Here is a 24309-nt window from a genome sequence, read left to right on the forward strand (position 1 = left end):
ATAAGTTAGGGTTCGCCTACATAGAGCAAACACGACGTCCCATTAGTTATGGGAAATTTAGGTTTATCAAACGGAAAATACGAAATCTAAATTTTGTTATAAATGCTAAGAGCGCATCATAAAAGTTCAAAACGCTGTGCATTGCAGTATCTACTCCCACGCAAACTAACAGAGTTACCAGTTTTGCAAGATCTGTATTTCATGCAACCAAACACAGTGTGAATATGACCGCAACACTACTCTACACGATTCCTGTCCAGCACTTAGAGGTGCCTGTAACGTGACAAAATAAACGTAATATAAAACTGTTTGAGTTATAGAAAAATAATCACATAATTCTATATTTCGTAAATATATACAGGCGTGAAATACGATTTCTACAGGAAATTAATATCGGCTCGTAGAAAATCAGTTTAAAAAGCGCGCTAAGACACTACAGTTCGATCTAGCTTGGACACAAGCTACATTAAGGCACAGACCTAATAAAAAAAGGGATAAAACGCACTCGATAGTACACAGTCGATTTGATCAAGCAAAGAAACGCGATAAAGCGAGCAACTTGAAAGTAATATAGGTGAGGGTTTCAGTACATGGTTATATAGATCGGAGAGCCACGGATCATGATACAGTGCAAGTGATACAACAAAAGCGAGCTCAGTGCAACGGTGAAAACAATAATAAACTATGCTGTGAAGACTGAAGAAGATCGCAGCCTTGTCGGAGTTCAAACGCATCCGTATTCATACCACAAGGTACTCTTGTCCGATTCCTCCGTGCTCGTCTCCTTCGGAGTTGGAGGTCTTCGATGAAAAGATGAGGACTCATCTGCAACGGATGAAGAAGACTTGTCGGGAGTCGTCAGAGCCCTTGGACGCCGTGGAAGCGAGGAATACGCTGACGCATCAGGAGGAACATCTCTTCGGATCGGACTCGGAGCAGACGTGATACTTTCAGATGGAGGAGGGACATCTTTCCGGATCATAGTCGTACCCATCGGACCTGCAAGATCTGAACGAGATGAAACAGGAGTTGACGTCATCTCACGAGACCGCCCAATTCCGTCGGTGGGGGTTCCGACACGATGACCGTAACGAGGTAAGTGGGCAGAGTAGGTTGGAGTGGAAAACGTGGATACTGGGCGGTGTTGATTCGGAAGTCCAGCAGAGGACTTCGGTCTCAGATTCGCTGGTTCATCACCATTGATGGATCGAGGAGATGACTTTGTAACATCCTTACTCGATCCTCTCGGACTTCCAACCAAACTATCGAGCCTCTGCACGGCCGACATCGGGGAAGCGGAGTTTGGCCTCGACAAGGTGAGATGTGGGGCGGAGATAGGAGCAACACTGCTAGTTGGCTTTGATGTTGGAGCTAGGTGCATGCTGGAGGGACGAGGTTGAGGAGAATGGCGACTTCTCATCACCACGTTTGCTCTTCCTCTTCGTTCGTCCGGACTTCCTAATGATCCGGAAGCCTGAAAATCACAACCTTACAGTTTAAAGTGGATCGCCTTTTCATGGAATGTTTTCCATTAGTTTACCTCATTACCCTATTACCCAGGCATTTAGAAGAAATTGAGTACGTGCTTGGGTGTTTACTACATTATGGAATGACTCTCCCATGACTCTTTAACATTAAATTATTTCCTGTGTACTTTACGTTCAAGTTACAAGGCTACATATGAACAACTTTGAATACATCATACGGCACAAAACACCGCTTGATTTTAGTCAGTATTACTATCAGTGCTGCGCACACAGAACAACAAATGTTATTACAATCTAAACAATCAACACTACAAAACCATTGAAGTTAGTAGTTAACCACAAACTTTAAACAATCTATAAACAAGGAATTGTCACACTAAAGTGATGCTGCTGGTTACTTGCGGATATTTCTAACAATGAAGTTTCAAACCCAAATATAGATTGTCACACGGACAAGTGGACAAAGTGATTTTTGAAAACAGTGAAGTTTCAATCCGAGTGCAGTAACTTTAAGATATCATGAGTTGCACAGACGTCTGTGTGTGAGGATAGTGCATGAAAGATATTACCAGTTTGAGGGCTGAGATAGGGATGCCATAGGTTTCATGTAGAAACTGCGCTAAGGATATGATTTCACTGCCCGCCGAAGGATTCGAAGCCAATAACTAAATAGGTGGTTAAGAAATATTAATCTCTATACGTCCAAAACTTTCAGGACAATGCAAATTTAGCACGGTTAGTTACAAAATTCTTGCCAGCGTCTGTAGAAAAAAATACTACCAAACCACAGCAACAGACACTCTGCGGCTCAATTAGTATCAAAGAAAACTGAATAAGTTAATGATGGGTCAATATTTTCAGTAAACGATATTGTTACACGCAAAACCTTCAAGTCACTGCCACAAACTCACTACGGAAAACCGGTAACTGTGCTATTGATTAAACTGCAAGTTGACTATACTGCAGACTGAAAGAGGCATGACCTTGTCTCCCTTGTAATGTGAAGCAGCATCACTTTTGGACCGAACAACGTAGACAAATGTTTCACGGCGAAGATTGTCACGTTCTTCGTCTGTTAGCAGACCTTCGCTCTCTTTTTCTGCGATCTTTATAAGAGCTAGAGTCGACGCACTTTTTGGACTCTTTCCAGGGCTAGGACCTGCTGATCCAGAGTCCGTTTCCTGGATTGATTTAGAGTCCTCTAGAGACGTTAGGTCCAAAGATGGAGGAGCTCGTTTCATCTTTGATGCTAGCTTCTCTTGGCCCTTATCCTCTTCCAGCCAGCTTGCTTTGGAGCGGCGGTATGACGATGTAGCCCAACTCGTTGCCCTCATCGGCTGTCGCTTTCCGGGACTTGAAGAACGCTTAGCCGGGACGGGTTTAATCTCGGCAGCGGGTTTTTCTTGCCCGTTCACGTTAGTGGAAGGACCCTTGAGTCACCAAGATACATGTAATAGTGACACACCAACCAATTAAATTGATCAAAAGAATTATTAGCAATATCGAGAGATGTAGGATGGAAGGTGACAGAACCACTTTCACAACACACTCCATACCACAATAGACAACACATACAACAACGTTTTCACAAACAAGGCGACCCAACTTTCTTTAATTATGATGTTAAAAAGTCAACTTGAGTGAAGAACTACTAAGTAAAATATATGGAGTCATCAACTACGACCATGTTAAAACCAACTTTCCTTTCCTATTTAAGCAAAACCAGCACAGTAACGATATCGTGACCGATGTTGAGTAACAAAACCTGAAGTGTTGGCTTGTTCTACTTTAAAAGTCAAGTTTTTCTATAACGTTCACAAATCACCTTCTAACCGCCAATACAGACACATTTACAAGCTGTGGGTATAGCGGAGTATCACATCTAGCTGCCAGTACAGACACATCTGAAGGCTGTGGGTACAGGCAGAAGAAACAAATATTCCCATGCAGACAGAAATGACATAACTTTCAACAGGCAAAAATATAACAAAACATGGAGCTTACAACATGCCAAGTTCGGTAAATAAATAAAAAACAGCAAGCAAATGGGAAATAACCTGATCCTTTTTCTTATCGGACTCAACCAGGAATTGTTGAAGGGAGATCTTTTCTTTGGTGGGAGATGGATCTTGACTGTCATTCTGGGAATAGTCGCTGTCATTGTGACGCTCGCCTGCGTAACAACATGGTTGTGACGTAATAAATGGAACAGTAAGAAGGCAACATGCTTGTTTTAAATGGAGAGAACTGAGTATTTAGCATCAAGATATTTTTGCCCACCAGGGTAAGAGACGTCACCAGTCGAGCCAAGGGCTTTGCGTGGGTGACCGACTGAAGAAGCGGTTCGACTCTGAGGTTGAGGACCTAAAACATGCAAAGAAGATCGAATTAGCAATAATGAAGAAAACCTGTGCCTTTACCGTAAAACAATGGTGCGGTTAAAAGATGCTTTGAAGCAGAAGCTGCAGCTGCTGTTAAGGAAACACATCAAGTTTGAAGCATCTTACCTTTTGGTGCAGGAGCTCCGACATTGGATCGAACATCACTTGATGTTGGTGAAATCACAGAGAGGGTATTGATGGCATTGGTGGAATATGCCATCGGACCACCAAGCTTGTTACGACGCTTGTTCTCTTTCGTTTCCACTGGGAACACACAGGTTTGGTGCTGACTTACAGTACATGATTTTTGTATGCTTTTATGTGGGTTTCATGTTAACATGATCTGTTAATGCTCAGATGAATTAATATTCTTCGCTGTTGCAAAGGCTAACAGCACACAGGCAACAAGTTATATAATCACTGAGAAAGTATCTTCAAAGAATATTAGTTCATACTGCAGCAAACGTCTTATAAATATGTTTAAATAAAAAGCATAACAATAAGAAAAAGCATGCATAAAGCAAAGTATTAAATGACTGAACACCAGCTCTGCTGCGTATCAGTATATGAGGTTGTAAATATTTCATTATGGAAACTGTAATACAAGTAATATTGTACAACGATAAACCCTGCAAAAGCGAAGTTGTAACTTCATCAACATGTTTGTGCAAAAGTAAAACGAAACAGCCATCTTGAGTAATATTTTAAATTCAATGCAATTTTAGGACTGTTATATCCGAGTAATTGCAAAAAATAGAAAACTGCAAATAAAGCAATTAAAGTTAAGTTCTTTGCTTTCATGCGTTAACTTTATTGCCTCATAGGATCGTTGCATGTCCTATGGTATAGGCCTTTATATGCACGTAAATTACTTGTACGCATTCATCAGTGATTTCAACATTTTCCATTAAACAATTTTTCGACTGAGCTTAGCGCAAGTCCAAAGATCTCATTCATATCATAAATTACTATGGTATCCTTTGGTACAGTTGAACCGTCCTCCACATAAACTTAGAATACAACAGCACTTCAGAAAACATGCACCCTACAATGCAAGGAGCATTATGATGGTGGTAAAATTCCAACACTGCTTGAGTGCATGGGATGACTAAATTATTGAGTCACAGTGGAAACTTCCCAGTATTTTCAAGCATTTTCACCAAACTGTGAACTCTTGACTTTGGTTATTGCTTTTTGTTTTGCTGAATCACGTGATGTTATGCGAAGCATGCAAAATGATTACACACATGATATGATTCCAGCCACCAGGTGAGAGGATCACACATGCAATACACCCGACTGTATCCGTGGTACTACTTAGATCACCGCATGCGATTGTTTTTAAAGCTTACATGTGTACGATCCCTTGCGTTGCGGCGAATAGAGGCGTCGAAGTTGGTTAAATAAACTCATGTTACGCCGAATTCGTCCGTTGTTTGATACAGCTATGCATGCAAATACTTGTGATTTGAAACGTAACCAAAAACTTGTCAGAAAAGTAAAAACAAACAAAACAGACGTGATACTCATACAGTTGTACACTATGAGTGGCACTGCAGTCAGTTCAAACTTTTCAGTTTTCTTGTGACAGCTTTGATGAAAAAGCCATACCAGCCATAAGGTAACAAAATGAACTTGACAACACATTCGCAAAATGGTTGCCACAAACACATTTACAACTACAAAGTGCCATGATAATAACATAGTTATTACAAACTAAACACATACCGAAAATCCACTACTTCAACAAACACAACACCTGTATGCATATTTTATATTTATCTCATATATACTACTTCTTCAACACAGCAAATTCAACGATCACGAGCTAGGAAATATTCCTAATAGAACAATCCACCACCACTACATAATCCTATCATCACACTTTGTCAAATTATCAAAAAATTATACATTGTGCTTTCAGTCAAAAATTCTACCAAAATTACATAGTTTGGCCATAATTAGACATGTAATTATCAGCAATGCACAGCTATTCAATCACTACCATGTTTCTGAGTTTAAACATGCTTCTAAATTGAGCAATGTAAAATACTAAGTACTAGTTAAAGACATGTATCTTATTGAAAGCACTAATCAAACAAAAGCTAAACTAAAAACCACAAGAGTTTCAAAAAAACAGAAAGAAAGCAAGGATGGATGTAATGGTTGTTTTTATATTTTAGCTCCCTGCAAATTTATTAATTATTATATGTATTAACTGTAGTATGTCATATACTAAGTTATCAATTCCAAAACCAAAAAACTCCAAAACTTCAAAAAAAAACAATTCATCTAAATCTTCTAAGTTTATATAAAAATTACCAATTTGAGTGATTCCTAAAACCATGCCCAGCTAAAATCAGCACCCATTTCTAAACTGCACTTTCTCAGAAAATTAACGCTATAGGCTCAGTGTAGTAGTGATACTGGACTGACACATTCTTTTTGTATTACTTAAGTAGTATTTTATGATGCTTGTGCCGGATCCTCGTAATTAGAAAAGATAAAGAGAATTCTGGCAATTACATCACATCAAAAGCAAAGAGATAACAGATGACGTTGTTCGTCAAAATACCTGAGTTCTTCCTCGAAGAATCTGTGACATCTGATGCAGAATCAATCGATCCGGTATCAATCTTCCCTGCATGGTCATCGGATGCAGAATCAGATCTCTTGATGGATGTTGGAGGAGTTTCAGAAGGATTCATGAGGCTGGATGCAGAGGAGTATGGAGGTAATCCGTCTCTTCGTCTTCGGCTCTCCGATGTCTTTCCTAGGTTCTGGAAGGTCTTCTTGATGGTCGCCCCAAAACCTTTCAAAAATATCACAGAATGTTTTTTTTTGTAGCAACCTTGATTTTAAAATCTAAGTAATTATTAAAATTGAAGTAAGAGGAAGGAGCTGAAATAAGTTTACCTTTAATCAGAAAATTGTTCGTAAGTACGCCGAAGAAAATTTTTTTAATAACTAATCATACCCAAGCGTGTGTCACGAATTTGATGTCGACTATGACATAGGTGATGGTAATTAAGACTGTCTATATCTGAAACCCACGCCTAAGTACATACTAAATATCATACACTTACTGGCAACTCGTCTTTGTTATAAGGTTAACTTGCTAGAATTCCAACACAAAAGACGCCATTAGTTTAACAGCCCATCTATATCATCATATTATTTCAATCTTTCAACTTGCAAATATATCCAGTGTCAAGGTTTAAAGTAACATCAGGCTTCAGCCAATACCTTTCCTCTTGGATGGGGATGGACCAGGAGTTCGATAAATGTCCATGATCTTTTCCTCCAACTTCTCTTTCTGGCGTCGGATCTCTTGCATCCGCTCCCTAAAGAGAAGAAAAATTAACTCTCAAAGAACATCGGCGTGAATGCTACCAATAACTTAACCCAGTGTTAATATCAGAATTGAAAGAAACTTAAGATAGATTGATAGATTGCGTTCTACCTCGGAACAACTTCTGTTTTTTTCTATGCATTTTATGGTTTGTAATACATAACAATTTTTGACTTTAAAACATTTCAAAATGTCTAGTTTTGGTTCATGGCTTCAAGGACACTGGTTCACCATGTTTAACAAACACCCAAAAAGAAGTAAATAATGCAATCACTGGATTGTACAACCAGTAACTACACAAGTACAGTACGATAAGGTGTAGCTCAAATAGTCGTGCGTTGTCAGTCAAAGTCAGAATTGCTAAAATTATCCTACGTGTATTGTTTCTGCTCCGAATAAATCTGATCTTTGCTCTCCAGGGTCTGTGAGAGTAACTCCTCGTTCTGAGACATGAGACGACTGATCTGTTCCAGAAGATGTTTATTTTCCTCTTCCAGGTTGGCCTTGAGCTGGAGCAGGACCTCGCACCGGTTGTTTAATTTGGTTGTTGCGATATCAAGCTGTTGATTGTGATCCTGGAATTGCATGAGATGACATTAAGTCAATCATTTTTAACGCCAACAATATAAACACTGAATATAGTAAACGTTGTGTGATTAAATGGAAAATATAGTTTTATCCAGGGTCTCCCTAGAGTCAGGGATCTCATAAACTGTATAGCAGCAGGTCAATTGAGTGACAGTTCATTTGAGTGACACATTGGTAAGTACTGTTCAAACTACAGTAATGGGTTAGGGTTAATTATGTCACTCGAATGAATAATTTATGTCAAAATTATGTCACTCAAATGAACTGTCACTCAGATGATATACACCCATAACAGTAAATTAAAGAAAATCATCAAAGTTTCTTGATCTACGCTAAACTTTTGCGTAAAGCTCAGTCTGATAAATATGACAATTTCACTAATTTTCTTTAAATGTTGTATGTACACAAAATATTTAAAATAAATGCACATTTCCATAAACATAAGTCCATTCCAAAAATAATTACGACGAAGCATAAACAATTTAAAGTGGTTTTGTTCATGGTCCAGGTTTTAGAAAAAACAATCAAAATATTTCTGCACTTTCTTTGTAAAGTTCAAAAATTTACTTAATAATTTAAAAATCTTTTCATTGCATTAAAAATATTGTTACCCTGATATCAGATGTTTCAGCTTCCAGCTTGGCATACTCCACTTTGATCAGGTTTAAGTTGGATTTGAGCGTGATATGGTCGAGATCGAGGCTTTCATAGTCCCTGTTAAGCTTTTGGTACGACGTGTGGAGTCTGAAAATGTAAAACTTATTGAAAACAGGCAAACTGCAAACGATGTTAAAAGAAACAACAGTGAATAACGCATTGCGCAGGTTATGTTAGGTTTAAGTTATTTAGAACAATACATTACGCAAAGCTTTAGAGTTCATATAGTCCATTATACTCAACTACATGGAGAAACTTTATGGTTCAGAAACCCAACGAAGAATGACTTACTTATCATGAGCTTCTTTGAGAACTTCGAGATTCTCCGAAGCGTAATAAGTTTCACTCTTCCTCTGTTTGTTCACCTCATTGTTCCTCTTGAGGAGTCCGCTGTACTTCTCCTCCAACTCTTTGTTCTAAATATATCACGACGAAATTTTGGGAAATGTCAAATATTCAAAAACTGACACCAGGGCCAAACTCTGACGCGACAGTTTATCGAACGACAATTAATCGAACCGACAGTTGATCGAACCGACAGTTGATCGAATCGACTGGGTTAGGGTTTATCGTTCGATAAATAGTCGTTCGATCAACTGTCGGTTCGATTAGGGTTAGGATTTATCGTTCGATAAATTGTCGTTCGATCAACTGTCAGTTCAATTAATTGTCGTTTGATAAACTGCCGTTTGATTAACTGTCAGTTCGATTAATTGTCGTTCGATAAACTGTCGTAGTACCGGGCCAAACACATAAATTATTTGCATGTGTTTATTAGTGGTATTTTTAGCTTCTGTTCTTTTCTTTGAATGCGCTATTCTTTTGAAAATATCACCTCTACATACATGTTTTTTAGCGCTTTTAAGTGCATAAATTTCAGAGCACAAAATTTGTGCAGAATTTAACTTCACTTTGAAGGGCTTTGAAACTTTTGCCAGTAAGTAAACATCATAATATGTATGTACACAAGCAGTGATATTTTAAGGCGTTCTTAGGGACCAAAATAGTCTCATTAATTTCTCTAACAGTCTCTCAAAATTTACATTTCTGCAACTACAGCAGTAAATTAGTCTCCTAAAATTTTTTAGCGGCCGTCCAAGCAAAACTTTAACGAAACTTGTACACACGACTTCACCTCCTGTCTAACTTGTCTGTAGTTCTGTTTCAACTTCTGATGGTCCTGCATTAAGCTTTCTAGCTCTACGGTCTGCCTCTCGTACAGGATGGTCATGTCATCATGGTCTTTCTCCAGCTGGCTTCGTTCCAGCCCAAACTCGGACAGTCTCCTTATCAAGTTGATCTTCTCTGCTTCGATTGAAGACTGAGTTGTGTTTGACTGAGCGTTTTGTGACATCAGAGAAGTGCATTGTGACTGCAGGGTTGAGTTTTCAACCTAGGGATCAGAAAAATGCTAAAGTGACAAAAATTGACATCAAATACTCATAATTTTAAAGTTAAAATAACCTTCATTTATTGTAAATAGGATACAGTAGCGAAAGCTTAGCAAAAAAAATAAGCTTGTGCAAATTTGGGGTCCCTTCTTCCAAACAAAGTTTTTGATGCTCTTGTGTAAGCTGAAGCTTGCATTTAAGCCTTGCAATGAAGGCTGAAGAAGTTTTTATGGATTACTGTACCTGCAGCCTGGCGCATTGCTTCTGCAGGTTGTCGCTGCTCTCTTGAACCTTGTTATGCTGACGCTGCAGATTTTCCACTTGTGATTGGAGAGATTTGACGTGCGATTGTAGGTCATGCGACGAGGACTTCAGTGCAGCATTGTCGGCCAATAACGTCGCGTTCTAAAAGGGTCAAGGGACATCTATGTGAATTATGTTAGACGTAAGGGGAACTGTGACTGTATCACATAAAACAAATACAATACTTGGCGTATCTAGTTGGGTCGAAATTTGTTGAAAGACAAAAAACAACCAACACCTGGTTGGCAATTACATTATGTTGAAGGTCTTAACCTTGTATAATAACCTATAATATATTATAGAAATAACCTTGCATAGTATCCATTAACCAAGTAATTAAGAGAATTAATTCAATAACATGTTTTAGTGAAAAAAATCATCACAGATTGCAAAGAGAAAACCAGACCAACCTTTCTCTCAACACTGATGAGATGATCCTTCATTTTGAAGATCTCGGCTGTGGTGACGTCTTTCTTCGGAGATGACTGATGTTCTGACAAAACCTCCTCTTGGTGGCGCTGTGATAAAGCCTCGTACTCTCGTTTCAGATTCTGTAAACCAAGTGCGAACACAATGCAATGCTCAGCCAATCAACATGACATGCACGCATATGATTAGGTCATAATGCGCAAAATTGCAACCACATAGCGTTTTAGTCATCTTGTTTTTGTGACATTCCAAGCAGGCGCCAACACAGTTTACATGTCAAAATTAACATTAGTTTGTTAAAGGTTTTTATTGGGCATAATCCAAGCATCCAATGTGCTTCTTGTATTAAGTCATGCTTATAATTAAACCAAGGCTATCGTTTCATTCGAAGCTCTTGTATCGTAACTACATAAATTCTAATGTATTAATGCATCATGTGGAAGTTTTGCTGCATTCGCTATCTTACCACAGTCCAACACAAAACTAAAATATTTAAGAAGACAAGTTAAAACCAGTAAAAAACAATTGAAATAAATTTCATTAAATTAAGTTGTAAAGTTCAATGGTTTCATTTTATACCTTGATGTCCACTCTAAGCTTGTTATTCAGGTTCACAGACTCCTTTAACCTCGACTCTAAAGAGTTTATTTTGTCATCTTTAGCACCGAGAGACTTTTGCACAGTGGATTCTAATCTTGATTCCAAAGCCTTAAAACGTCTAAAAAATTAAACGGTTTGCTGTTTATTATTCGAAAACAAGAAAAATCTGTGAAGAAAATGATTTCTGAAAATAAGTCCAAATCTACCACATCACAAGGCTCCCCAATTTCAGAAGAACAAAGATGTGCGAATAACAATGGAATTTTTGTTTCTGCTTGTATTTAAGGCATCTGACAAATCGAAAACTTACTCATCATTGTCGCTTCCCTTGAGGAGTTCTTCCTTGTTGATACCAATATCTGCAAGCTCCGCGTGTAATCTGTCCAGCTCAGCCTGCTTCTGCTGCGTCGTCAGCTTCTCATTGACCAGCTCTTCACGAAGAGCATTCAGTGTTCGTCTGCGGAAAAATTTTCAAGTTCAATCATGGAAAATGGTAATTAGCAAGATATACTACATTGTTTATTAAGCCAATGAGTAGTATACAAATTACAATTATTCAATCAATTCATAGCACAATATCGATGAAAGGTGACGAACTTTTCAATGCCCTGTTGTTTCTGCAACTTTTTGTAGTTCACTTCAGTGTGGGTGGACTGCGTCGATGCTTTCCTCAGCTCTTCCACCTCAGTGTTGAGGAATTTATTTTGCCGGACAGCAACCGAAAGTTCATCGTTGGTGTCTTCAAACTGCGTGGTTTTGGTCTGACGTATAAATCAAAGATTTTATTAGAAGGAATGATTGCAGAAAACGTGAAGTAACAATCAATCGAAAATTAATGTGACAACCAACCGGTGAGCACAGACAACAAAAAAGATACTGTAGAAAGTAACTGGGTAAACCATAAAAGTAGCGCCTCAGCCAAGCACAAACATTTATGATGCAACCTCCATTATTTTATCCAATCTTTTGCTTAATTTGGGACTCGCCATGAGCAAGTCTTACCTCCAATAAACGCTTCAATCTCTGGACTTCCCCATTCAATTTCTTGTTATTTGTTTCCAGTTTGTTGTTGTCCGATTCCAATTCGCGATTTTCAGAGTCAAATCGCTCTAACTTCTTGTTGCTTATAACCAACTGGTTTAATTTTGAGTTGACCTTTGAAAATAGAATGTTCAAAATTTGTGAGCCAAAGTGTTAAACTGAGTGATCTCTTTCGTGTGGAAGAGTCAAGACTCACCTGCTCGTTCTCTTTTTCTAATTCGTAGATTTCGTTTTCACGCTTATTCAATCTCTGCTTGTTAACTTCCAGCTGACCTCTCACTCTGTCTAATTCACTTTCTAGTTCCACTTGGACAACCTATAAAGTGCATTATGTGAACTGAACATACAAACAGAAATAGGTTAATTATGAAGGTGTATGTTTCAAATGGTGCTAAGTTCCAAAAACATCTGATAGATTGGATGCGATGAAATGGACAACACAACATACTCCACAAACGATCAGTTTTTGAATGCTAAACCAAGACTATGCGCGCCTCGTGACATGACATGCAGGTTATGGACGACATAATCCGAAACCGTTTGCGGTTTTACATTTCATGGTTTGGCTTGAAACTACAAAACATATGTAGCGGTACCTCCATTTTTTCAACATGCTTTAATGAGGCTTTCATGGTATCAAGTGACTGCTGCAGCCTAGTGGCTCGTTTTTCAGTGTCAAGCTTGTCTTGTTCGAGTTCACTCATTCTACTGCAGCTCTTTTTCAGAGATTCAACCTTTCGAGAATGAGAAAATGCAAATAGCGGACACAAACATTCCACGAAACATGCCAAGAACAAAATGAAACCCAACCACATTGAAATGCCTGAGATTGACCTCACCTGTCTCCTGAGTCGAGTTGCTTCTTGTTCAGAAATGTTTTTGTCTTGTTCGATTTCTTGAAGTTGTTCGGTAAGCTGTTTCAACGTTTCCACTTGCTTTTTCAATTGCCTTTGTTCAAAGTGATTAAGTATAAACTTATGATAACTATCAGTCAACTCAAAACTAATGTAAAGGCAATGTTAAACACCAAAGCATATGCCGGTAATTATGCCAGACAGTTAACAATACTGAAAGTTGAACAAAGCAATCTATCTACTGGTGTTTTAACTGCATCCAAAAATACCTGTTTTCGATTTCCAAATCTGAGGTTTTATGTTCAAGCTCTTCCACGTTGTTACATTGGATTTGAAGTTGCTTCACTGTCTTCTCGAGACTGACATTTTGCTTTTCAAGTTTGCTGTTTTCCTTTAAATAATGTCGTGAAAATTAAACAAAAATGGATTTGGTGGCAAGAATAACTTATTGAAAAATTTCTCTTTTACTTTTTGGATCACTTCAGCCTGATCAACGCTCTCTTTGACATCTGTGAGTTTTTGGCCGAGTTGTTTGCGGTCGTATTCGCTTTTATGAAGTTTTGAAGTCATATCCTTTACCAGTTCCGATAGAACCTTAAACAATGGTTGGAAAAGCATGGTACATGTATGTCTGTATTATAGAAGGTACATAGCATGATTACATAAAACGTAGTATTATTTATAACAATTACTTGCACAAATTTGAAACCTACCGACCAAGGTGCACTATTTGAAGTTATGGTGCTGTCGAGATTGCAATGTCTGACACATTTTTGTTTTATTATTACTTTCATTTTAATGTTGAATAATTAATTTAAACTGGCTGGCATTAAGCATTGTTTAAATTATGTGACGAAATATTAACTCATTACAAGGAATAGCCACAAAAAAAGTTTATCTATGAAAAATACAATAGAAGAAAAGTTCTAAAAAGCCAACAAATTACAAGTAAAAGTGGTCAAAAACAAAAAACATGTCTTCATCTTAATGCATTAGGTCTCAAACCGGACATTTCACACAATGCTTCGTTACTTTTTTAGGTTCATTCACTATTTCAAGGTTTTCCAAATCCATTCACCACTTCTGGTGTGAAATTTTCTCAAGCGCTAATTCACTTTATTAATCCAATTAATGACCAAAAAATAAACGTTAGAATTTAAAGCAAAACCCTGTCGGCAGTCTACATCCTACTAAGGTGTAAAAGTTTACACATGACAAAAAATACGCACAGTAGCTTGCATGCTCCCATTTAAAACTTTTCTACCTCTGACGATCATAATTCATTCAGTCAACCTGTCATCGAACATGACAACTCTGATAAATGAACCACAAATTCCAAGCATTCACCTTGTTTTCCTTCTCAATCGCTTTTACTTTGGCATCTCCTCCAATCTTGGCTCTCTCTCGAAGTGAGTTGATCGTCTTATTTAGCTGGGAGCTTTCCTCCTCCATCTCCTGGATTCTCCTCTCCGATGTTGCTCGGGATGTCTCTAATGTCGTCTCTAGCCGCTGACGTTCGACTGCAAGCTCGTTTGAGAGCTGCTCAAAGTCGAGCACTGACTGCTTCTCCTGCAAAACAGAAAAGGTTCTTGTTGGATAATTCCAAAGCATACATTGTATTGTCGTACTCCAGCAGGTGGTCACCAAGCTATGACCCATGAGCTGGATCCAGCCCACCTCACTGTGTGGTCACTTATTGCATTGTAGCCTATCGAAAAAAACGAGTATCTGGCCCGCAATCATAAGTCCTAATGCTTATCTGGGCCGTTGTAAAAAAATTTTGGTGATACTTTTACTAGAGCATTGTTTTCAGAGCAACCATCTATTTGAGACCAAAATAAGAATGTTTGGCAACAAACTAAGATTTTCCTATGAAAAAGACACAAAATGGTACAGCAATGATTTGACCGACTTTAAATTGACTTGTTAGCCGAGAAAATATTATTTATATTTCAAACATCAGTCTGCTAACTAGGTGTCTTATTGGGGTGGTGAACTGTTGTTAATTATTGCTTGATCGATTGTTTGCTAATCTGACTCCACTGATCAAAGATCATCAATACAAACTAGCCTCTCCTAGCTGACTAGCAATGCTAAACGCTTTGATATCTTGTGTCGTATTTGTGGTATACTTTTTATGATGTCACGAGATTTTGGTGGTATAACACTGGATGTATTACTTTCCACCATCAACTGATAAAACAGGATGACGGAAAACAAGATGAAAAATCCAGCATTTAAAATTGCTATGTATATAGTATTGTTAAAAATATGTCAAAATATGGGTGCAAGGACATTTCTTAGAAACAAAGACAGTAATATTTGCTAGGAGTTGGTCTTGAAGATAAGGAGAGTATGGAAGCCCTGTTTATAGACAATTAAGTAACATGACATTGCTGTGCCACAATTTGAGTGATCTACGTAAATTCTTAGAACAACCCTTAGTCAAGCATGACATTGATGACATCATGAAGTTAGCGAATAAACTAGCAAAGGAGGGGGGGACAGTATGTAAATTCACTGGATAGTATCTTTCTTTCAAAATACCCAAAATGGCAACACTGCAATGCAAACAGGCATCTTGTGATTACAAGAGTTTCGAAATGTTTCAGCGTGGAGTAATAACAAACTGTCATTGTTTGTATAGTCATTAAATTGCATTAGCGCATCAAGCAAACACTGCAGTCTGTCATCTTTTTCTTTTAACTGTTTGCATTCGAGATACTTTTAGCATTAGGATGGACAATAGTAAGATTACTTTTTCAACTACGTTGGATAGTTAATATATAGTACACCTGGTTATTTTGTGGAAGAGAGTTGCCAAATTTATTACCTTGTTGATGTGTTGCTGCAACTGTTGAACTTTGTTACTCAATCGTTGATTTTCTTTTTCTAGTTCGACCATGTTTGCCTGCAAAAAGTTATTGTAAATATTAAACAAAACTTTACAAAAAGTGAGGACATTGGTAGCAGATGCCAACAAACTGGTTGTTTTGATTGATAAGGCTGTATTAACACTTGTATATGGATTAGAACATATATGTATAATAATTATGTATGACACCAACATGTATTGTAATTAATTTGTTATCTATAAGATATTGTTGAATTTTAGCAAAATTGTTAAAATAAAGTAACTTTTTGATAAAATTGTACAAATTTAACATTACCGACACTGATAATTTAATTAATCGGTTTAAATAAATTACAATGTCACCTAACAGCTCTTCACATTTCAAACAAGACCAACATAAATTACTCACCTGAGTTAGTTCGGAACTTTTCACTGAGTCTTTGTAAGTATTGATAAGGGCTTGCAGATGTTTGTTTTCTTTTTCAAGCCGAAGTGCTTTTGTGTTTGCAGATTCCTCTAGTTCTGCTTGTATAGTTGAGCGACCTGGTTCACATACAAACGTCATACAACAAAAAACTGTTGGAATATTGAAGGAATTAGGAAACAAAACAGTATAAAATACTTGCAAAGTAGCAAAACACAAAGTGAAGTTTAGAAATAACTTTAACAATAAGGTAAAATACCCAAGAATTCTAACTTCCAAGTATATACACGTTTAATAGAAGTGTCCACATAGACTGATAAACGAAATGCATATGTATATTATATAACATAAAAACACAAAATAATGTGTTTTCATGTTAAAGAAAACAAAAACTGAAATCTGAATTGAATGATTGAGGCAGTGACTTACCCTCAAATGTCCCGCGAGCTTGCTCAAGTTGATATGCCAGGTTTCCAGATTCACTCATACTTTGAAGTTTGTCCATTTCTAGATTTGAATTCTTCTCGAGAAGTTCCTGTATATGCTGCCGGTCACGCTCCCTTTCCTAATCGCACAAATAAACAGGAAATCAATGTTTATCGCAATTAAGGCAATCATTCCAAGACTGGTGAGTTTAAACACAGGTCATGCCAAAAATTGTTTATTTTTTGTCCTTTGTCACATCGAACAACTGCAATTAAAACCAAAAGTATAATTAATTAATTATGCTAGTTCTCAGTGCTGTGGAGTAGTTAACAAACCAACGGAAAGTTTGAAGTTAAATACTGCACAAAGCTGTGGAAATATTATTAATTGCACTGATTGAGATCTCTGATCTAGGCATCAAATCTTTAACTCTACCTCGGTAAAATCATGAAGCTGCCTCTTAAGGTCGATAATTTTCTTCTCTGCATCCACGAGCCCATCCAAGCGATCCCGTGTTGACTCCAACTGCTCCTCGAGGAGGTCCTTAGTCTCATGTAAAACCCTGTAACAGTTTAGTGGAAACAATGTTTGCGTAAATGCAAAAAAAGCTATAACTGAGTAAAGATTGCTATCTTTAAAACTTTCCAAAACTTGTATGACCAGTAATATTTCGAAAGAATGTGGAAAAGTTTTTCAAGGCACATGTTTCTGACCTGTTGTCTTCACGTACTTCCTCCACTCTCTGTTTGTAGAACTCCACATCTTTTAACTTTTCTTTCAACATTTCCAACTCGAATTCGAGGCGAGATGCTTTGCCGGCTTTTTCCTTCAGAATATCATTCTCATCTCTCAAAGCACGAGCAGAACGAGCATCTGTTATTAACTCCGAGTTCTAAAAACAGAAAATCTGATTGCTCAAATTGATTATTAGTCATTTTGTCACATTTTAAAGGTTTCTACAAACTTATTTGTCTTTCATAACCTTTCTACAAACCAGAAAAAAAATGAATTCTCTTTTAAGTGATTGTAAGTGCATAAGCACACTTTGCACATAGCTACTACAGCGTTGCATGCCAATGTATTGGTTCAATATCTGACCTCTTTCCTGATATCCTGCAGCAATGCTTCAAAGTCTTCACATTCTTGCTTGAGGTCGACATTTTGTTCAACTTTTTCATCTCTGGAGAGAATACAAGCAAATTATGATGTCATAAAATTAAACAACTGTGTGTCAATAAACTATGCATATATAAAAAGGAACTAAAGATAGGAAGTCGACAGTGTAAGTTGTTTCTTCTAAAATTATATAAGTTGTATACAGTCAGAGATAAAGGTTTGTGTGAAATCAGACATTTTTTGGTTTTGTTGAATGTCAAGTAAAACCCACATCATTTTGTATAATAAAATTTTTATTGTGCAGCCAAAATATTATGTTAAAGGGTGAAAAAAAGTCCTAAAAAAAATTTGACGTAAATGAGAAGCAAAACATTAATCTAGATAATCTAGAGTGGTGGTAAAACATTCGACCTGCATTTGGTTGGGTGAAATGGGTCATTACCTTTAATTGATTACGAACTTTCTAACATTCATTAACATGACTTAGATCTATTGTCGTAACCCATTGCAGGAAGGAAGGAACTCGTTTTCAGCGCAAATACATTGTGTATATGTTATCCAACTAATGCAGCAGGTGTAATATGGTGGACAAATAGGCGAATATGTTTATAAAATGATTAGTTATCCACAAGCCTTAAAGCAGTAGATAAATATTTTTTGCAACTGACTTATGTACAAAACCAATGAACTTAACATACCAAACACAGCAAGAGAAAACAGGCTCTAATGTAGTGAACTTCAATGTAAAAACAGTCAATGCCTGTATTTCGTGGGACAAATCTGTTCTCTATAGGGTGCATGAAAGCAAATGTAGATAAAAATTTCAGAACCCCTGACCTATATCATCTTATTAAATGAACTGACGGTTGTCACATCTACCCTGCAACCTGTCTAATGCATTGTAAAATATACAAGGCAGTGCAACACACTTAACATTCTTCATATTAAGGCTCTCTAAAATTCATAGTGTTTATAGTTAAAATAAGCACTGGGGGGGATATCATAAACAAAAAACATACTAAAATGGTGTACCGACTTATCGGCTATAGCAAACATATATAACTGGCTAAGGACATGATTATCTTCCAGTTTCCACAATTAAAAAATAAAACGTAAAACTTAAATGGCATTATGCAGCACAAAAGTACACGTTATAAACAAGATATACTGCAAGAGCAAAACATTTTAAAATCAACAAAAAGATACAACTTCTTACACTGTAAGAATTAAGTATGAATAAATTCTGGATCAGACATATATACTGTATATATTACATAAATATTTCTTACATTTACCGTTTAGTGTCTGTACATAGGAAATTTCCAGGAAGAAAAACTAATCATTGACACTTACAGTTCGTGTTTAGTCTTGCGTAACTTTGACTTCAGTTCATTAATTTCGAGCATGAGATGTTGACGGCTTGCGGAAGAAGTGAAACTCTCTCTCCTGGTGAGGTTGGTCCCACTCATCTGGGACTGAAGGTAATCTCTCTCCAAAGTAACTTCAGTATTCATCTGTTATAAGCAGAAAGTTATCATTTTAAACCTCGTCTGTAGCGTTAAATATGAACAACTGGGAGTATTTAAAATGCACTAAAATAAACTGAATAAAGCAAGTGGCAATAACAAAATTGAACACGCACATTTCTTCCAATAGTATGATATGAATGCACAACATGGAACATTAAATCAAAACAAACTATTCTGTATGTATAAATGTATGCTAAAATATTTTACACCACCCTAACAAATTCCAAGGCAGCTCTCATATATTTTATACATCTAAAATTTTGTCTGGCATTGAAATAGCCTAATAAATGTAGCTTTATAGCCCCATTAAATCATGCAGAGCCACTAAAAAAAACCTGTCTTATTTGACAACAAGAGTACATATTCAAAATAACCTTTATTGATCTAATACATCATTGTGAAAGAAAGTTGGACTGCTGTACATGATGTATGGACATACCATTGTAATTTCATCTCTGTCAGCAACAAGTGTGTGTATGTGGTCGGAAAGCTTTCTCGTCAGGTCTTCTATCTCATCCGGTGGAATATCAGTAAGTTCTTCCCATTGCATGTTGATTACATTGTCAGGGTTCTCGGTGATCTAAAGCAAAGGTACAATATAATGCGTGCGACAAACAGAAGATTAACAATTCAACAATTATACAAAATTACAAGCAAAACGTTGGAAGTTGCGACTAATATTAGAACTTTAGAATACAAAAGCTGAAACAGTAGAAAATATGAAAATATTTTGTAAGTCAGACGTTAACATAAAAGAATGTTACTCTCATATGTTAACCAACTAAAAAGTCTTCAAACACCCACTGACCATTAGAAAAATTGGATCATTTTGTAAAAGTAAACACAACTCACATATTTGATGTGATTCATCATGGTTTCCATCCCGTCATATGTCAATTGCTTCATTTTGAGAATAAATTGCTCTCGATGATCACACTAAAAATCACATGTACATATACAACAGAATAATATTTAAAAAAATTTAACTAAAGGGATGCGAAACAAAGTGTCACATCTAGATACAAATCAGTAGCTATTAAGCAACGTTCTATTTGTGCAAATAAAGAAACTAAAGTCATAGCTAAAGTCTTGAAACCCAGTGATTTGTCACTTTACCTGCACCGCGCATCCAAGAATAAGGAGAAGAAGTTTTTGCATTTCAGCCAATCCCTCAGGAGAACGACTGTTGCGAACTATTGGTAATATTTTGGGCAGTGACATCACAATCACTTGTTTGCGCATCTCCTGTAAGAAGTTATGAAAAATATGTTAAACTTCTTCATTCTCTTTGCATAACAATGATTGGCAGTTATGTAGCTTGGAATGATAAAATATTATATAGATACATGTTATGTATGTAGGGTAGGGTAGATTTTATATGACTTATTTTATTATGTATGCCTATCAGCCATATCGTGAGTTAGACAGCAAAAGTTTGTAGTAAACGTGTATTTTATATATACCTTACATAATATTATTATCAATTCGCATTATATAGATATGCCTATATGTGATATAGCAATTGACATTTGGAAACTATATACCAAAAAATGCAACTGTTGAACAAACTGCATGGTTTTTATACCATTCCACCAAACATGCTCATTTTACAGTTCGATAATCAAAAAAGTTATAATTAAAGCCGGCACGTGTTATCAAAGGGTGGTGATTACAGACCATACAAGGGTTAGGTTTTTATAAAGTCCTTTTACTTGATGAAAGTCTGGCAGAATGAATGGTAGAATAAGCAGACATAAACTGAAAAGGTCTCACAGGAAAACAGTCATCACACAATAAACAAAGTTTGTTACCTAATACCAAAAACCGATTGAGCTTACTAAACCTATTGTGGTTGCCACAAACAATAAACTTCCACCAAATAATAGTTTGGATGGTGAAAACCACATACCACAGGAGTTTACAACATAGCGTTTACTATCACAATGTAACATATCAAATGAAAAGCAACCTACACCATAGACATATACAGTACATGTAAATACGTGGCAAGGCACTGCAATAGAGATTCAATGACAACATTGCAATTTAATTGCATACTAGGTTTTAATATAAACAATGTTTACAAATTTACTCAAAAATTATAACATATAAGCCTATATGTTAAACAGTCTATGATAAATTAAGATGACTTAAATACTGCAGGGTATATATATACCAATGTTAATCTCATAGCTGTTGATATGACCATAAGACTTTGCAGACTATGAAAATTGACAAACCGTTATTACAAAGCAATTTAAATTTGAAAACTTTTGACATTCCGGATTACTCACTTTTTGGAAGAGATTAGATCAAGATAACAACACAACTCCCAAGATAACAAAAGAAGAGGGATAATTCACACACTTGAACAACACAGTGGAATAAGCTTTTGTGTACATTACAAACACTGTGCACAAACAAGCAAGCATTTATGGCTTCACATTTATGTTTAGGCTTACATTTGGCAAAGCACTTAATTAGTTCAATTGGTAAAAGTTTGAAGAAACCTTTTTGAACATTATATATTCATTAATGTTGCAAAAAAATACAAGTTTTGAACAAAACTTCACTGCAGCTTGGTAAAGTAAATGACGCGAAACGGTATTGTGCCGACAAAGGTAAACAGGAAAAAGTACACATGTGCTACAATTAGACAAGAGTTTTGTTTGTTGCCAGCAAACAATATTTTTGCTTGAATTTACACAATTTCAATAGTACTGTTGGCACTTAAGCAATATGACCAAATATACCAATATGTACCAGAAAACCAGTTTGTGCTGAGCTGTTTAATGAAAAGAAATCACTTAAAACCTGCTTTAATGCAGGGGTGGAACTCACCTCATAATAAGACTTAATATGTTTGATGAGAATCATTAAATTTTGAATATTGAGGTTGATATCTTGACGAGCATTTTTGTGTGCCTTCATATTTGTTGGTCTTGGATCACTGTAAAAAATATGCATTAAAAGATTCTTGTATGATAGCAGTTTTTTGATTGCAGTTGGTAAAAATTAAATTTGATGATCCATGAAAAATTTCAATCGCAGTCAATGATGAATAAGTGTATTCATAATATACAGAGGAACTTTGAAATGCAATCAGTATGAGGACCAACAAAAATTTTCGTTCATTACCGAAAGAGTCACATTAAACCAGGATTTGTTCTTAAACACGATTAGTCAAATTGCCTTAAGTTACGGTTCTGTAGACCCATTTTTCTTGTATTGTTTCTATTTATATTAAGAATTCAATTTAAGTCACTAGTTATATAAAAATGGTGACTGGACTCGATAAGCCAACATTTAAAGTGGAAAAACAAGTGATCATAATTTGGAAAGTGACGTCGTCGCTTTATTTGGACCATGTGTAAAAAAAATTACACCTGGAAAAAAGTTGCATCAGCCTCGATATCAATGTGGTTGTGAAACAAGATCCAAATGCACATTCTTAACTTATCGTACTCAAAGCAACAAATTGAGACTGTATGTATACCAAGGGTAGACTGTATGTATACCAAAATGTGAAATATAGTGTAGGAAGAAACAAAGTCGTTAGTTAATGTTTTATTTATTTATTTAAAAATTTATGCGATGACATGACACTTACATTTGAAGCATGATTTGATTCAAAGCCACACCGTCGGCAAGATCTTCAACATCGAGGGTGTCTTTATTTAAAAGAAATTGAATCTAAAAGGGAAACGTCAAATATTCGGTGAAATAAAATGAAATTGAACATATAAAAGGAATATTTGCGGCACAAAATAAAATTAACAATAACTATATTAACATTACTAATTTTACCAAGTAATAGATAAAACTACATTTTGAGTGATATTTAGCCTATGACTCTCAACGTTTATTCACATGAAGAAGCATAAAAAAATTAAATTAATATATAACTAACCTACTGGATTACCAACAAAGCTTTTAATCTAATTTTAATATTTTCCTTTTGTAATGTGTATATATGTATCCATTAAATGCACCCATATATTTAAATATAAAAAAACTTCCATTTCTTACCCATTGAACTAACGGAGTTTCCATAAATACTGTCACTGGATCGGGGGCGCTATCTGTGTGGTTTGCCATTTCTCACGAGACAACTTAATCCGATGCAACAGTGATAAGAAACACAGTTATACAACTATATATATTATATACAAGTATATAGTACAAATCTTAAATCGACTTCATGGTCATCAGTAACACTGAAAGCAAGGTAACAATGCAAAAACTGTTGAGTACATGTGTGTATATAACTAAAGGGTAAGCTTTTATTAATTTAAATCACAGATTACTTTTTCATTCACAAACAAAATGACAAATTTAAGCTAATAAAATTACGTTGCTTGACATGTAGTTTAAGTAAGAGAAAGCCTCGAAGTTATATTCGCTCAAATATCAAACTTTATTTTTCGCATTTTCACAAATTCAAATCGTTTTCAATTTGGGACATCCCTTTGCGAAGAGAATGCTTACAATTAACAGATATGTGTCAATAATTTTATGCAATATTCAGTACAAAAGCATATATATACAGAAGAAAATAAAGACAAGGTTGCATCATAATTATATATGATGTATGCTTCGCATAGGTCACATTCGGTATACACATACATATTAATATTATCTATCCAACTTCAATAACATAATTTATCAATCCTGCAAATGATGTTGCTGGCTTAATGCATTATCAGCATATCGCTGTCACTGGTATACAGGTAGGGTGGGGTAACCAGTGTTCAAAAAAACACTGTCTTGCTGATTCAAATCCAAGTAAAAAAAGTTATACTCAACGTACAACAACAAAATTTCTACCATCGCATGCAGAATTCCATCCAGCATAAAATACTTTTAAACTGCGTCGT

General features: G+C 36.2%; 1 protein-coding gene across 4 annotated transcripts; it reads right to left on the reverse strand.

Annotated features, from left to right (window-relative positions):
• Positions 1-174: 174 nt before the first annotated feature.
• LOC143461555 (girdin-like) lies at positions 175-23667 on the reverse strand. 4 transcript variants are annotated; one of them, XM_076959308.1, is made up of 37 exons: positions 23462-23667; positions 23043-23125; positions 22274-22382; positions 20549-20677; positions 20285-20368; positions 19872-20012; positions 19257-19417; positions 17886-17967; positions 17501-17679; positions 17223-17349; positions 16791-16926; positions 16347-16480; positions 15917-15994; positions 14431-14652; positions 13552-13677; positions 13353-13474; positions 13069-13177; positions 12826-12963; positions 12426-12545; positions 12191-12343; positions 11786-11949; positions 11499-11645; positions 11168-11306; positions 10570-10710; positions 10100-10261; positions 9601-9858; positions 8757-8881; positions 8420-8552; positions 7596-7795; positions 7115-7212; positions 6444-6680; positions 5221-5313; positions 3995-4132; positions 3768-3851; positions 3545-3660; positions 2471-2917; positions 175-1474 (listed from the first exon to the last, which is right to left on the reverse strand). In XM_076959308.1, exons 1-37 carry the CDS (start codon positions 23528-23530, stop codon positions 725-727), a joined length of 5934 nt encoding a protein of 1977 aa, XP_076815423.1. In that variant the 5' UTR covers positions 23531-23667; the 3' UTR covers positions 175-724. The 4 variants fall into 4 exon arrangements, with proteins under 4 accessions (XP_076815423.1, XP_076815425.1, XP_076815424.1 ...); XM_076959310.1 differs by lacking the exon at positions 12826-12963; XM_076959309.1 differs by lacking the exon at positions 5221-5313.
• Positions 23668-24309: the final 642 nt, after the last annotated feature.

Source organism: Clavelina lepadiformis, chromosome 6, assembly GCF_947623445.1.
Source record: "Clavelina lepadiformis chromosome 6, kaClaLepa1.1, whole genome shotgun sequence".
Taxonomy (NCBI): Eukaryota; Metazoa; Chordata; class Ascidiacea; order Aplousobranchia; family Clavelinidae; genus Clavelina; species Clavelina lepadiformis.

Bases quoted from the DNA above. Each gene is read 5' to 3' on its own strand.
- LOC143461555 (XM_076959308.1), bottom strand. From the start codon at position 23,530: ATGGCAAACCACACAGATAGCGCCCCCGATCCAGTGACAGTATTTATG. The intron at 20,369-20,548 runs GTAAAGTGACAA...TGTGATTTTTAG, and splicing joins TTCTTGGATGCGCGGTGCAG to TGTGATCATCGAGAGCAATT. The intron at 17,968-19,256 runs GTAAGTGTCAAT...TATTCTCTCCAG, and splicing joins CGCAAGACTAAACACGAACT to AGATGAAAAAGTTGAACAAA.